General features: G+C 39.8%; 1 protein-coding gene across 4 annotated transcripts in view; it reads right to left on the bottom strand.

Moving 5' to 3' along the window:
• Nucleotides 1–309: 309 nt before the first annotated feature.
• The window catches only part of sema6cb (semaphorin 6Cb), a 137,187-nt gene continuing 120,607 nt past the window's right edge, over nucleotides 310–16,889 (bottom strand). For 2 of the 4 annotated variants that reach the window (XM_079625123.1, XM_079625124.1), the window contains 3 exons: nucleotides 16,396–16,446; nucleotides 11,546–11,698; nucleotides 310–2,052 (listed from right to left, as the gene is read on the bottom strand). In XM_079625123.1, coding sequence (XP_079481249.1) covers nucleotides 776–2,052; nucleotides 11,546–11,698; nucleotides 16,396–16,446 — 1,481 coding nt within the window. In that variant the 3' untranslated portion in view covers nucleotides 310–775. The remainder of the gene's footprint in view (nucleotides 2,053–11,545; nucleotides 11,699–16,395; nucleotides 16,447–16,889) is intronic. The other 2 variants (XM_079625125.1, XM_079625126.1) reach the window with 2 other exon arrangements.

The raw sequence follows: 16,889 nt of genomic DNA, 5'->3' as shown, positions 1-16,889 counted from the left end.
GCTAGCCACATTTAATCATCTGAATTTTAACTTTATTTATTGAGTTTGAGATGTCTAGCTGCATTACACAGGAGTGGTCAGGATGGGGTGGATATTATTGCTTATGGTTTTTAAAGAGCTCTCTTCAGGTTGTGTGGGAGTTTTACAGCACATCTGCTTTCAAAATAAGGCAAAGGAACTTGTTGAGGGGGCTAAACCATTTCGGTAATCTAGATACATACACTGGGTATGTATTTGTACATACACGCACACACATACATATATATTTTTATATATATATATATATACACACACACACATACACACATGCATATATACACATTTCTAATTGGGATCAGTACAGTTCATCAACTCTACATCAACAGAATAGTTAAGCCAAAGCAAGAAATATCAGAATATCAAACAAGATGTGTACACTTGTTCGGATAAAAGTTCAGGTCCGGAGTTTAGGATGAGTGACACCTGCCTAAACAGTCCAAAGTAACACCGTAAAACCACACACTTATCACTGTGGCAGCCTAAATCTAAGTGGACTCTTGTAACTCCTCCCTTCGTAATGGCCAATAGCTGAGCAATACCAATATGGTACAAATATATTTATGAAACAGAGAAAAACAGGTCATAGTTCAAATGTAAAGTCAACAACACTGGCAGCCAATCTTTTTCCCATGAAGGCAAGTTTTTTGTTCAGTCTTTAAATTTTTCTTGGCCACAATCAGTTCTGAGAGGTCGAATAGCCTTTTACGAAAAACCACAGGCTTTTCTTCTCCATTGTTCAGTAGTTGAACTGCCCTGCCTGGTTGACAGGCGAGCTAGCAGGGATGAACAGTGGTTTGGGTGGGACGTCAGGCTTGAGCGAAGCTGTCCGACGGACAATAGCTCCACGGTGGACTTCCTGCTGATCGCTGTAGCTATGCTGGCGAGTTAGGTATCCGTTAGGGATGAGCGGGTGCCGTACATCGCAACCTGAACTGCTGCCGTTAGAGTTCATTCGGGACAGCAAGAGGGGCTGATGGGAGCTGCGCTGGTTGAAGCTGTGCTGCCGAGGCACCACTCCCCCGCTGGGCATCTTGGGGGTGGTTATCAAAGAGTGGCGTTGTGACGGATGACGGGACACTCTCTCCAGGGTGGACTGATGATGGGGAGGAATCTCCGGAGGAACGTCCATGCGGCGAGTGAGACTGTCCCGAGGAAGCGTGGAGGAACTGTAGTATGGCGCAGTCTCCGTTTCTGGGATATGTGGCTGTACGCGATTCGCGAACGCCATCTGACCGGCATGAGCTGACATGGAAGAGGTGAGTACAGTGGGACTCTTGCCCGTGGCCACATTGATTTCGTGAATGTGTTTCAGAAGCTCGTCAAGTGAGGTAACGTCCACAATCTTGTGTGGGTAGCAGTGATAGGGCTGGCTTACCACACGCTCTGCGTTGTGGACTTTGCGTTCCTCCATGTGTGCCGAGCCACCTAGTACCTGTCCGTTGCTCAGTCCTTGGGAGAAGGGGAAAATCTGATGCTGCATCCCAGGGGTTGGCCGAGATGCTCCCATGTTATGGGACTTGGGTTCTTTAGCATTATTGCAGTTTTGATTCTTCTCCCATTGGTTCTTGAAGGCCTTCATACTCTTGATTGGGAGCTCTGGTGTCGAATCAGGGGTGGGAAGGCCGGAGAGCTCAGCAGAGTGGTGATGATGTGGGTGAATGAGCTCCGTCATGGCAGCATGGTGGGCGTTCCTGCGATGCGCCTGCTCTTTTCCATTAGCAAAGAAAGAGTTGTAGAGTTTGGGTGAGGATACCTCCAGCTTCTCATCCTTGCTTTGGCTCTCTAGCAGGCCGTTTAGCTTGGCTAGGCTGCGCAGGGATAGAGCATGTGGGATCGGTGCTTCTGGATCTTTCGACAGCCTCTTGGTCTTGTTAACATTGTGGTTGCAGTAACAGGAAACGAGGAATCCGGAGAGGAAAGCTCCCAGGACAAACGCCACCAGGACACACGCAATGAGCAGAGTGTAGTGAACACTGTGGTTGGACTTATCTACCTCAGGGGGCCGGCGCACTCCTGCAGAGAGGGGAAGAGAGCAAGATGAGTGCACTGTAAAGACACAGCGAGGTGCCAGTTGGGTTAGCTTTTAACAGTGTGCGAGAGTGTAGAGTTCTTAGTAGACTTCTATTCATGTTAGAAACTGCTGACAAACAAAGCAGAGCGCTGGCTGAGCAGGCCGTTCTAAAATCAATCTGCAAATGCGCATTGGTTCAACATCAAATAATGCCAGAGCCTCAAGAACAATTGCTAATGGTCTTGGATGGAGCTAAGTGGTTCTCTCATTAGCCAGTCTCGAGAGTAGCAGCGCTATGTGCTCGACTCACAGCTGATTGTGCTGTTCTACACTGAGCTGCATATGGCGTTAAGGTGGTGCAAAAATGACATGGAGATGTTTTCAGTGACTACAAATTAAAATGACTGCACAGACCACCTTACGGTCTTAATGAGCTGAGGGTAGAGGTGATTTTGCTAAAATGTGCATGTTCAGATAATTAGTAACTCCCACTGCCATCTGCACAGTCAGCCTTTCCTTATTTTTCTCCTTTTTCTTCCTTATTTATAAAAGAGCCAGTAAATGGAAAAATCTTCTTTTAGAGATATTTTACATAGAGAGATATTTTACACTGAGCTGAAAGCCACATTAGTAAAAAAAAAGTGTCTGTTAGGAAACAAAATGTTACGTCTTAGTTTTAACACAACATCAAAGATATCACTTAAAGATCACAAATTCAAAATCAAAGTGTTGATGTATTAGCTATCAAAACGGAAAGTTCGGGCGGGACACACAGCCATGAAAGTGAAGAGAGGTGAAAGCAAGATAGATAGATAAATAAATAAATAAATAAAGTGAACTATTGCTGCATCCGAAATCGGATACTGTCTGAATAGGTACTACATTTGAATTTGAACTCACAGTACTTCGCACTCGTAAACAACCATGTTCTATTTAGTATGAATGTGTGTAGTATGAATCGTACATGCAAAATTCGTACATGCTACATCCGCCATGTTGTTACTGTCACATGACCTACCAGCATCAGTCGCTTCACTGCCATTTATAAATCCTCTCCTGTGGCCTCATGGGATAGTAAAGTGTCCAGTGAATGCGCACTTCAGAATCTCGCTGAAAGTACTATGTCATCCAGGGACTTTTCACCTACTGTTTTTCGAATACTATGCATTCAGACATACTACTGTGTTGGCATACTGTTTTTCGCATACTATATAGTACGGAAGTATTCGATTTCGGATGCAGTGTGTAATTTGCTAAAGATTTGCTAGTTGTGAATTGCTAAATCAAAGATAACATACAGGACCTAAAAGCCACAAAAATCTTATTCCGAGTCTTAAAAATATATTCATAAGTGTGTGTGAACACTTTGCAACATGGCAAGCAAATTGAATACACCTTTATCTTATCAAATGAAAATGTCTTAAGGGAAACATTTGTTGCAGACTGCTGAGAGACTAAACTAAAGATATCTTAAAAGAAGATCGTAGCAATAGCGGCTTAAGACTTTTGGCAAGGCCAACGAAGTCTCACTGAAGCTCACGTCAGCGAACAGCAATGGCAAACACAACACAGTGTCAGAACAGAGTGGGTGGATCACCGTTAGCAAGCTATCGAGTTAGGGAGAGAGCGGGAGAGACGCTATTGTGCTTTTTCTAGCTGCTGCAAGCAAAAATACAACTATGAATGCATAATAACTCTATGTGAGAAAAACAAGGATAATCTTCCTCCAGGCATCAATACAAACACATTAGCCGAGCAGCAACTGTGCTTTGCTAGCTATAGGAGTAGGAAAGCTTCCCGCCAACTCAATTCTTTACTGTAATTTTTTTCCTTCCTAACTGTTTATAGATGCAAACCAGAATGAGTAATAGCCAAGTAAACTTCTAAAAGAGTAGCCCAGTGCACACGCATCTCCACATCTCACAGTTATTTTTTTTAATAAGATGGAGTTTCTAAGGCACGATTTCACACCTGGCTCGTTTGGAGCATTTGCTTCGGAACCTGGTGTGTTTTGTTAAGGCATAAATGAACAGCAATTGCGCTCGGATATGCACCAAAACAATTTCTCCGAGATCATCTCAATGAGGTGGCCAACTCTGAGGCGGTTTGGTTGAAGTGAGAAAGCAATCTGACCCAACACAACCAACGAACTAAGCAGTATCATAATTCATAATGGGAAATGTGTTATATAAGAAGCAGCGGTGTCTGATTATGTGACTTTTTGTGATTGAAAACCAAAGAGTGCCTCTTCATCTGAGTAACTGCTCTTCTACATGCATTGCAGAAATGCTGTCCCAACAAAGCCTTGATTCCCGCTCTCACGACAGCTTCAGATAAAGGCACACAAGAGTTGGCAATCCATCTTGATGGATGACACAGAGGAACGTAAACAGGTTAATTTTGACCAATAAGGGGACAGTTTTACTCGCATGTGATTTTCATAAACACATTTTGGTATGCTTTGAAATGTTGCCTTGTGAAAGCCAACCGAAACAAGAAGAAAATTGTAACAAATTAAGTCTCTGTTTCAGAACAAAGAAAATTATCTACAGGTGTGAAAACATTTAATGTTTGCATACAACCCAGAAAAAAAAGAAAAAAAAGACTGAGGTTTGAAGCTGAGTTTGCTTCACTCTCTTGTAAAAACAGCTATAACAGACTTATGTGCAAATATACTAAAAGATGTTATGTATAATAGAAGGGACCTTTATCTTTCTCTGACTCATTCTTCTGCTCTCTGCTGGTCTATAAACTGAGGTCTTTGGCCCCTGCGAAGCACTGAGGGCCGGCATATGCTATGTGATGATGGGTGACTCACATGCACACACTTTTAGTGTCACAACAGGTTCGTAGTCCCTTTTCATGACTGAATAGCTTTTCATACAATATACTGGTATACACACAATGATAAATACTTCAAAAGGCTATATATATATATATATATATATATATATATATATATATATATATACACACACACACACACACACATACATACAGTATATAAAGCACAAATTAGATATCAAATCTTAATATGAATATCTCAATATCAAAATAAAATACCAGGCTGCATACATGCAAATACATTATAGCACTGCAGTTTATTTAAGCTAACAATGGAATAGTAGAGTTTTTAAATGAACAAATAGATTGATAAAGTGACTTTAAATATATCTAGTTGACTTTGTAATTGGGTCAGTTATTTTGAGGGGTATGCAAACAAGATGATCATCAGTGTGTAAAAAAGAAAAAAAAAACGATATATGAGAGTTTTTGGCTTCTGGCTTATCCTCCATGTCCCTTTTAAAGTCGGCAAAACAGAGGCTAAATATAGCATAAATATGTGAAGAACAGGGACAGGCATAATACGGACAGAGCTTACTTTGCCAAAAGACAATCAGCCAGACAATTAAAAAAAGCAGAGGGATAGAAGATGGAGAGAAACTATTGTAGGAAAAAAATGGCAGAATTAAGAAAGGATAGGAGAGAAGGAGAAAAGAGAGAACTTAGTAAAAAAGATACATACACAAATAAATTGTATAAAGCATATAATGAAAACAAGGCGGAAAATGTCATGGTAGAACTGAAAGTATGGGAGTGTGTAAAAGAGAGGTATAGAGAAGAGAAGAGAGGGAAGGTGCTTTCACTCTCTCCCGGCTGTGTGAGGGATTGTGTAGGCCTCTGTCAAAAATCCAATAACTCCTCATTGACTCAAAGAAAGAACGAACGAGCATAAATATGAGAGAGAAGGGAAAGAGGGAACTGAGGAAGATGACTACTGTAAGAAAAGAGGATGACAGATTTATTGAGAAAGGATAGGAGAGGAAAAATGAATGGGAGTAGGAGAGTGGGTGAGAAGAAAAGAGGTTGATAGAGTGAAGTGGTGAAGAGAAATGAGTGACAGCTTTTCAGTGGTGAAAACTTGAAGTCTTTCAATCTTCCTTTTGGCTGTGTGAGGGATTGTGTAGGCCTCTGTCAAAACCCCAGTAACTCCTTCTCAAAGAGTTGGAGAGTGGGAGAAAGAAGTACTGGAGACATCCATGAAAGCTGAAGGGCAAAAAAGTGTGTTTAATTGAAAGCAGACTTTTGAGCAATATCTCAAAGCTCTGCTATAATATAAGTGTGTATATACAAGGGGCTGCCAAAGTTAACATGTCCATTTAAGATGAAAGAAATACTGTAAAGATTCGGTTATCACCATTTATAGAATGACATTAAAACGGCTTCTGTTTTGAGCTCATTCTAAAGATTAGTTGAAATCGTTAGAACCTTTGCTAGAGCAGCTGCATAAGTCTCCATGTTCAACACAAATATAATCTCAGCCAGGTGCTTGTTTATCAGTGCAATATGGAGAAACTTGCCGCATAAAGACCTTTTAAATGACAAATTTATAGTGGTCGACCAATATAGTTTTTTTGATGGCCGATGCCGACATCTTAGAGAGCAGGATGGCCAATATAAAGCCATCGGCTACTCTGATATATAATTAAAAAAAAATCTGTAATTTCCTCACCGTCATGTTGTTCCAAACCTGTATGATCTTTTTTCCTCTGTGGAACACAAAGACGACATTTTGATGAATGTTTTATCTGTTTTTGTCCATATACAAAGTCATACAGGTTTGGAGTAAACAGTGAAATAATTTTTATCTTTGGGTGAATATCCCCTTTAAAAGAGGCCTATAATTCTTTCACACACAAACACTTGTCTTCTTGGTCTCTTTCTTTTGCGCTCTGTGTGTGGCTGATTGCCTGTGAAAGGCTCGGGAATGGAACTTTTTATGCACCATAAATTTGATATCACAGAATAGATCAGGCTCATTTGGCGATAGTGGGACACAAGGAGTCAAAGAGATTCAAGGGTTATTGTAGTTCAGTTTATGCACTGCATCTCAGAACAAAGGCGAGAAGAAAACAGCCTCATCCTTGGGGACTATATCTTGGTTTTAAGCTTCTCTGTTTTTGCTTTGTTTTGTGTCTGCTTTCACTAAAAGGAGAGGGTTGAATCTCATGTGTTAGAAGACTACACTCATAAAAATAAAGGTTCTTTCTTGGCATCTATGGAACCTTTCCACTGGACAAAAGACTCTTAATAGTAAAAAGAAAGTTCTTCAAATTATTAAAATGTATTTAACACTAAGACTGGTTCTTTAAAGAACGGTTCACTAAAAGGTTCTTCTGGGAATCAAAATATTTTTTATATTACATTGCTTTAAAAACTCACTTTTGAAACCTTTATATGTGTAGTGTAGATGTTAAGTATATTTGCCATCACTGTGTATTGCTCAAGCAACTGGTAATGCTTTTGTTGAATCAAGAGATTCTTTAGTAGTAGTACTAATGTGCAGCTCAGGGGATTAAACATTTTAAAAAGCTTCAAATTGAATTTGTATATCATCAAGTGGCTGTAAAATGAACAGAAATTAATGTCTGTTGGGTCTCAGGTGAGAGGCTTTTGCAAATTCACCCCGTTGCATTGTCTCAGTCTGTAGAACTTTTCAGACCACTTTATGGCCATAAGAAGTTGAAATCAAGCCTTTTTGTATCTAATTCGACCCAAGCAAATAAAAGGAAATGAGAGCAAATTAATTCAGTCAAAAGGACATCTTCCGATCTCCACACAGAAGTGCAAAATCTGCTGGAAAATTAAACACGGATGAGTAGTACTTCATCTCATGATGGAATATAATTGACAATATGAGCAGGTACACAGAGAACAGCAAACAAAAGTAAATAATTGAGCGCGTCTGAACCCCGTGAACGCAGGAAATGAGAAAATGGGAAAAATATTCTGCCTAAATGGATTTGCATTTTCAGCTCAGCGCTCTTGTTCCCTAAATGCAGTATTTTATAGAGTCTGCTGAAGATTTAATGAAGTCATTTGGTATGTGATTTGACAGGAATTGACATGGAAATAGTATTTAAAATGTTTAGTATCCTACTTAAAATATATTAACCTCATTTATCAATACAATTAAAAATCTGTTAAGTCCTTTTCACAAAACTCGCATCAGTGCTTGATCTCAACATAAAAGCATGCGCTGCTTTCACCTCCAAGTGAAAATTATGTGAATATAGTCATGGAGGGGTTTAAGGGGGAAAAAAATATTATATGGTTTATTATAAATAATCTATTTTATTATTAATAAAACATATACAGTATTGATAGCAAATGAACGAGTTAACATGCATTTGATCTTAGAAAAAAATTCCAAGCAATTATTTTATTATAAAAAATTTATAAATAAAAAAGGCATTTCATATCATATACATTTTACATATTTTAAATAAATACATTATATTATAAAATAATGTAAAAAAATCTAAATCTATGGCTTTTGAGGTTGCTGTATAACAAATTTCTATGACAATACTGTCTATGTAATGATACCTCATGCAAATTGTCTTGTAATCATTGGCTGTGCTTTAAAAGGTCAGCGGCGAACAAGTTTGAGCATTGCATTGGAAGACGGTGTTGGGGATAATGCTGTAGTGTAGACTTTAATGCATTAGATAAGGTTGATGCGAATCATGTGAAAAGACCTTTAGAATTCACAGGAGTCAACACATTTAACAGAATATCACATTTAAAAACATCATGCATAATTCGATGCATCATGCATTCAAAGCCAAAAAAAGCAGGTTTCTGATTAGAGAGCGACTCCTCTTAAGCAATCCAAAGACGCACGTCCAAACGTAGATGACGTTAGATTCATGCAACGGGTTTCAAACATACTTGTTGACACACCACACAAGCAGATAGAGAAATAAATATAAAAACTCAAGGGAAGCCAGTGGCTGGTCCAGCTCAGGATCTTACAACCTTAGAGAAGCAAACAACAAGCATGCGGGAAGCAATCGAACTCTAAACAGTCTCACTCTGAAGCCTGAGTTGCATGTCTAGTTCAAGCATCTCTAATCCTTTGAAGAAAATGATGAACTATTTGAAACAAAAAAGGGCAATAGATTTCTAGAAGAACTAAAATAGCTGAAGCAAGGGAATAATCTTAAAGTCAGAGCTCAGGCTTTATGAGACTCTAAACTAAACCCAGAGGGGGAAAATAAGGGAAGCTTTAGAACATAAGGTGAAGCATTAGTTTGAAAGAAAAAAAAAACCCAACAAGAAAAAAAAAAAACAGGCAGGTTAACAGAACACTACATCTCTCCAGTCAGAAGGGCCGGAGGACGAGAGGAAGGAGGCAAGGAAAAGGAGAGGGGGGCAGAGGGTTTTAGGAAGCGCATTATATGGATCTTAGCACCGCATGAGCCCACAGTTCTTTAGAAAATAACTAGTGTGTGCACTACTTAATAGCCTGTGTGTCGAGTCTGCATGTGTGAGGGCATGTGCTTGGTTGACATAAAGAGAATTTTCGGGGAAAACTGGATTTATTTTTGTGACCTTTGGTGATGGACATTATTACCTGGCACTGGCTACATGGGCGGCAGGCTGACTGTGACATTTACAAGTGAAACGCTTTAATGAGAAGGACGTCACTTTGCTCTTTTCGGGAGCAGAGCTCCTATAAAGTCGATTAAAGCCGTTACCACACCTGCCTTTACTGAGTGGATTTCTTTTTCTTTTCTTTTTTTATTGGAGTCTTGTTTGGGTGTGTGATTGGATTGAAAATCAGCAGATTTTGCACCTCGTCTTTTTCCACTATCTTTCCACTTCCTCGATGTGAACGCCTCAATGTCTTCCACCCAATTTCAACATGTTTCCATCCCTCGCTGACTCCCTAAACGTCAGTCTCTCTCTCTCGGTTTCTCTTCCTGCTGTGGTATTAATAGCCTCTCTGCAGGACCGAATGCGTCTTCAGCCCGGAGTTCAGCCGGAGTTCATTGTCAGTTCATCTTCGACTGTGTTTTAATGAGTTTCAGAATCCGCCCACCCCCTCATGGCAGTCCGTCCTCTAACACTCACGCAAATTATCTAGGGGCCAGAGTTCCTGCCATCATAGCACTTATTCGAGTGTGTGAATGACCTGTGAGAAGGTGTGTTTAAAATAACATTAACGAGCGGCGTGGACTCGGCAGCAGCCACCTCAGAACAAATAGAGATTTAGTTTCGGCAGACATCATTATCGTTTTATATATATATATATATATAGAGGGAGAGAGAGATTCAACCACGCATGCTTAAGTCAACACTACCTAAGTCCGTAGGAATGGAATGGATAGCTTGACTCTGACCCTGCATGCTAAAATAAACCGTAATGATGCCAATTGAATAAAGGCAAAGATCGAATCATTAGCAAATGGCATTTTAACTAAGAGCTCGAATAACCGTCAATAATTCATTCCTTTCAATAATGCCAGGGAAGGAACCGCTTGAGCCAAATTTGCACAGTGAATGAACACTGGTAAACTGAAGCACTTTTCTAGAGGAATTAATTAAGTCACCCAAATACATCCTATTAATGAGATTAATCTGTATAAACATGACATAAATGTAATAACACAGCTTGCATCTGCACAAAATGAAAAACTAAGATAAATCACATTGTGAATATGCTCTTAGAATGTTTAAATATTGTTTTTTTCTTCATCAAACTAATATTTGTGTAGATTAAAATGAGATGCCATTTGAAGAAATTACTCAATTTAAAGGATAATGTTCCACTCTGCACCTCTCCCCTCTGGTCTGGAATGCCAAAAACAGACAAGAAACTCTTGCTTAGACTGGAAGTAACGGTTGTATCATTTTTAATTAATCAGCATGACTAAATGCCACACTGAGGCAGGGTGTGAAAAACCATCAGCCCTCTGAGGTTCTGTGTGTATTCTATGTGTAACAAATTACCTCTCATCAACAGGTAATACAGAAGTAGAGGGTCGAGTTGGGAGGTGAAGAGAGGGAGATATAAGGTGAGTTGTGACTAAAGCACCGCACCTCTTCTGTCTGCGGGCCGTTTGATTGCACAAGTGTGCGACTGCTCTTGACCGAACGGCTGAATAGATTGCACGCTGAAAATTTCTATCAGGCGGAGTCTGCCCGCGGGTCTGTAGTAGCTGTTTATTTATCGACTGCTGGTGCTTCTCATTACAGGCTGAGTGGATGATCATAACGGCAGGCGCAGGATTTACGATCATTTTGCTGCATTCTCGCAAACTTCAGCCAGGGACATATGAGTGGAATCCAGGCAAAGTATCTTTGGAGATGTAGGGGAGACTTAAATGTATTAAAACAACAAAGACGACTGCAGACAATTCGTTCCTTTTGTTTGTCTGGAGGAACAACAGGGAAGGTCGAATGCGATGAGCATGGACTAGCAGATTGCTTGACTCAAAGGGTTTTTTTTAAAGGAAAGAGAATTTGTTTGTATCTCCAAGTCAGTGTGATTCTTTTACTTTTGCTTCTTTGTGAGTATATTTTATGTTGTGCGGATCTGTGGGGTCATGCAGCGGAATCCAATACAGCGCTAGAAAAGTTGAAACTTGGGATAAAGGGAAGCTAGAAGACAGACAATGGGCCAAGGGCCTCTCCCCACCCCCTTACCCTCCATCTCCACACTGCCTGGCTCCAAGTCAGGAGAACCCTGCCCTCCCTGCCTCCCCTCCTCGGGGTGGGTACCTGTCTCAGAGACACCATTGACTTTAGGCAGAGCTGGCCCCTGATTGGTTGTGCTGGCGCTTGTGGGTGAGGTCTTCCCTGTGGTTGTATTGGAAGGGGGTAACAAAGTTACTAATCAGAAGTATCCATAATATGCATTTTAAATCAGGAAAACATCATTTAAATATATTAGTCCAGCATATTTTCATTTTCATATCAATTATGGGATTGTTTACCCAAAAATCAGTCATCAGTTACTCACCCTGTCATTATTCACAACCTGTACAATTTTGTTTACAAAAATATTCTGAAAAATGTCTTAGTGTTTTTTTTTGTCCATGCAATGAAAGTCAATGTGGTCCAATGTGATTGTTTTGGACCCCATTGACTTTCATTGTTATCGACAACAACAGCTGAAACATTCTTCAAAATATTTTCTTTTATGTTCTACAAAAGAATTAACATTGTGCGGGATTGGAACAACATGAGAGCAATGACAGAATTCTGACATCATTTTTATTTTAGGGTTTAGTTTAAAGAAATATCTGAACTGTTTTTAGATAAAAATTAATATTAAAAACAAACTGATAAAAATGACAAAAGCATAATACAAAATTACTAAAACTAAAAAGAAAAACTAAAATAAAAAAACAAAAGCCAATTAAAATTATTACTAAAAACTATAATGGTATATTCATAGTGTAACTACATTAACACTGAAAACAACATTTAACATAGACTTCCACTGAGTGGACAAAAAAAGTAAAAAAAAATCTTAATTTGCCTTCCACTGAAAAAAGAACACTATACAGATTTGTAACATCGTAAGGGTGAGTAAATGATGATCCAATTTACATTTTTGCGTGAACCATCCCTTTAAATAGCCTAGTAAAAGATTTCAGAAATTATAAAGTTTATATGAAGGGTGCTATAGAAATCACAGTACAAATCACGTAAAACATGAAAAAAACAAAACACATCTTGCACCAAAATCAATATTACATTTTCTTTGCTTTGTTGTGATACCACATGAATTTCAAACCCCAGAGCTGGCAGAATCGAAACTTGGAGGCATTTGATCCAAACTGAGTTAATCTTACAGAAGCCTCTTTTTGAACAGTTTCCCCTCCTTTTCTCCTTCTCCATCCATCCCCCACAATGCGCTGATCCTAAACACACTTGCGGACCACATACTTTGTGGATATCCTTATAAGTCTGATTCAGAGATTTATTCCCGGGTGAGTTTAAGTACCGGCGACCTTGCGGAGTTCTCTTTCTGAAAGACTCGCTGTCCTTGGGCTCAGGCTGCTGTGAGGAGCTCCATCACCGGACAAATGCTTAATGTTGCGGCACACAATACTCATCAGCAGCAGCCGGTTGACCGGGGCCAAACGCGGAGCCCATCCTCCGCCTGCCCACCTCTAAATAAAGCCTGTCATCTTGCCATCTGTGCCACACAGTGGCCGCTCATCAGGGGAGCTCGGGGCTGGCACACGGGACGCTTTTATTATCATTCCGTTTCCATTCTATTTAAAGGGTGTCGGAAGAAAGGAGCTGTCGGAAAACAGTGGTGCATTGTTGGAATTTTCGTCCAGCTTTCACAATGGGATGGCTTTATCACACACTGGGAAGACGGCGAGAGTTCTGAGGATGTAATAACTCCTCTTGAATGCAGGTAGAGCTCTAATTACCATGCCAAGGTGCCGTGGGAGGCTTTGTCTCAGCGTGAGGTGAGAAGCTGCACTGCCATGTCATTTCCAGTGGCTGGAAGAGGAGCTCTGGTGGCTGAATGAAGCAGTGGGGACGCTCATTGAATGTGTGCACCCACTGTGTGCTCTTTCACACCACAGACAGAGAGGAGCACAGGGACAGCATCCCACACATCCATGACATTACAGCCCGATGCCAACCTCCATCTCTCTCTTTCTCTTTTCCTAGATCTTTCTTTCCCCTTGTGTTCTACCTTCCTTATTTCCTCTTTGATCTAATCTCACGTCCTTCATTTATCCCTTCTTTAAACTTTCTCTGTCCTTTCTTCCTTCTCCTAATGTCTCCATTCTTTAAAAATTTCTTTCCATTCTTTTTCTTAATCTTTCATACTTACATTCTTGCACTTCCTTTCTTCTCATCTTATTCCTAATCTCCTTCCTTCCCTATTTCCCCTTCATTTCTTCTCTTAATCTCCTCTTCCTTCATTAATTCATCCTGTCTTCCTTAATCTATTTGGTTTCACTTTCTTTTGATGCTCCCTTTAACATTCAGTTGACTATAATTAATGTTGCACTTACATGTCTACTAACTCTCATTAGAGTGTTAGTAGACTGGTAGGGTTAGGGTTAGAATAAGTTGACATGTAGTTGCAAAGTTACTTATAGTCAGTAGAATGTTTGTTGGGGGGGGGGGGGAAACGATTAATTCAATTAAAGTGTCAATTTAGTTGACGCATAGGTGCAACATTACTTATAGTCAACAGAATGTTCAAAAGGGACCATCAAAATGAAGTCCTTCCTTCCTTATCCAATATTCTACTATTGTCGAATCAAGGTCCCTAGGTATTCCCAAGAACCCCATCACCTCTCTTCTATGGGGGGTAGATTATTTAGTGCTGTCGAACCCAAACTGGAATTCTCCCCCGGTCACTATGTTGCATTAATAATATTTCTGAATTGAAATTGAAACTCAAAACCCATTAGTTTTCTGGATGTTATCATGTTAAAGTAGAGTCATCATTTTTTTGTGTGCTTGAATCTATGTTGCAGTCTATGTATTCCCCCCTTTACTGTCTTTGTATTATCCTTACTCTAATCTACTGTTTTTTGTAATATTCTCCTCTGCTTGTATTAGCCTTACTCTAATCTACTGTTTTGTAACTTGCTTGTAGTTTTGTCTGTGATTACTGTCTACCCTGCTGTTATCTTTTTCTTATTGTATCTACATGTAAAGCATCCTTGAGCTATGGAGGGTGCTATATAAATAAAACTTAGAATTATTATTATTGACAAACAGAAACAAAATGTAGATAGTCACCAGGGAGTTATTCACCTCTCTCTACTGGACTACTTGCACTGAGCTTCGTGACACTCTTCTGTTTTGAAATAGTACAAGAAATGTATTTCCGATTATATATATATATTTTCAATGTGCTTGTGGTCACCTAGTTGACTAAACGCCACCTAAAATTATTGTTTGCAAGAACATTAAAAAATCTGGACATTTTTCAGAGACGGGAGAAGAGACATTCTGATGACTACTGTGAAAATAAATTTTCCAAACTCAACGGAACATGAAGTTTAAATCCAACCCAAAGTGACCTGATAAAGCAGCGGCTGTTAAACGTATGTGATTATTTCACCATAGAGCGTCAGTTCTCATCTAAACGGTAACATTTCAGCAGGTTCAAGAGAATTCGTTTAAGTGAAGAGAACATGATTCATTGTTTGAATCAATTTACAGCAATGGGTTCTTATGTTTAGGTGTGCTGAACGCTGTTACAAGTAGAACGCGGAAGTAGTTGTGCAAGTAGTCCATTGGCTGATGGACAGACAGTAGGCCATCTTATAAATATATTCTACTATAATCAGCTCTTATTCATAAGCTGGAGATTAGAACAGAACAAATCAGGTGACTTTGAAATGTTGTTTATTGAAACTCATCTGTGCTAATAACCTCATGTGACTAAACCAGATGGTAATACAAGGATTTTGAGAAATATACTGGATACATTTCTCCATGATCCACAGAGGATGGGGAGCTGTGATATGTGTGTGTGTGAGAGCCGCAGAGCGTATTGTATGTGGTACAATAGCTGAATGCTCTGACCCGGATCACACTGCATCCTCTGGCACGCTTTGGAAGCAAAATCAGACAACACCACCCAGGGATGTTAACACACTTTCACACACACACAGGCCAGCTGTCAGCTAGTATTAGCTCATGACTGTCTGAAATATAATACTGCACATTTCTATTTCTCTCTTCAACACCACACACAAACGTGCACACGTCTCTCTCTCTCTCTCTCACACACACACACACACACACACACACACACACACACACACACACACACACACACACACACACACACACACACACACACACACACACACACACACACACACACACACACACACACACACACACACACACACACACACACACACACACACACACACACACACACACACACACACACACACACACACACACACACACACACACACACACACACACACACACACACACACACACACACACACACACACACACACACACACACAGTGAGAAAATTAATTTGTCAGATGGTGATTTTCAGTGGTTCCTCCAAAGCTCTTGCTCAGAGCTCTGTGATATTGCCCACAGCGCTGCAGGACATTTCTGTCTGCCGTCCAGATCTGCAGCCTGCAGCCTCACTGCGGGTCATTTGTCTAACGGACTCTATTGATCTGGGAAACTAACGCCTCTCTGGGAGCTGTTGTAAGAGCTACTCAGAGGTCAGAACGGGACAGATTGAAGATTTATGCATGTGTGCGTGAAAGGCAAACTGTCGGATAAAAGACATGATGTAATATTCACACCAAGATACCAGGGACACAATGTAGAAAAAATAACAGGAATCTGTGAGCCTATTGTTGAATGCAAGGCCCAACTTTACTGAATATAATGGCTGGCCATAAAAAATTCTGATTTAAAATGGTAAATGGATATGAACATGACTGTGAATATGGCTGGACAATGGGTAATCATTTACTAAAGCAATTTGAATGTCTGAATTGAGATCGAGTTAAGGCACTGACCGTACGCAGAGTCCACTGCAGGGTTCTGCTTGCGAGTTGTGGCCAACACATCTACAGAAAGGATAAAAGAACATGATCAAGTTGGCCAACAGTCAGCCTAATGAACTATAACACTTGGCAGAAGAATTGTTTTTTACTATTAATAAATCTAATTATTTATTGAACAGTGTTGTCTTAAAGTACTGTATTGCATCCATTTATATCCATAAAAACAATAAGCCATTCAAAGCCAGACACTACAATACTCTTACTACAGTTATGGTTTTTGCAATTACAGCACAACAATGTACATTTTTTTGTAATTACAGCACAAGAAGTTACATGATAGATACAGTAATACAGGACTGCAGATTAAACTTAGCCAAAGGCTAACTCTTGTACTATTGTGACATTTTAGTTTAATATTGTACATCATCCCTTATAAATAAAACAAATAAATAAAATCTCACAAATAAATGTCAACCTCAAAGTGGAAAAAGAAAATTTGTGCAGTG

This window comes from Phoxinus phoxinus (genome assembly GCF_949152265.1).
Source record: "Phoxinus phoxinus genome assembly, chromosome: 10".
Classification (NCBI taxonomy): domain Eukaryota; kingdom Metazoa; phylum Chordata; class Actinopteri; order Cypriniformes; family Leuciscidae; genus Phoxinus; species Phoxinus phoxinus.
This window is presented reverse-complemented; position numbering and strand designations above follow the sequence as displayed.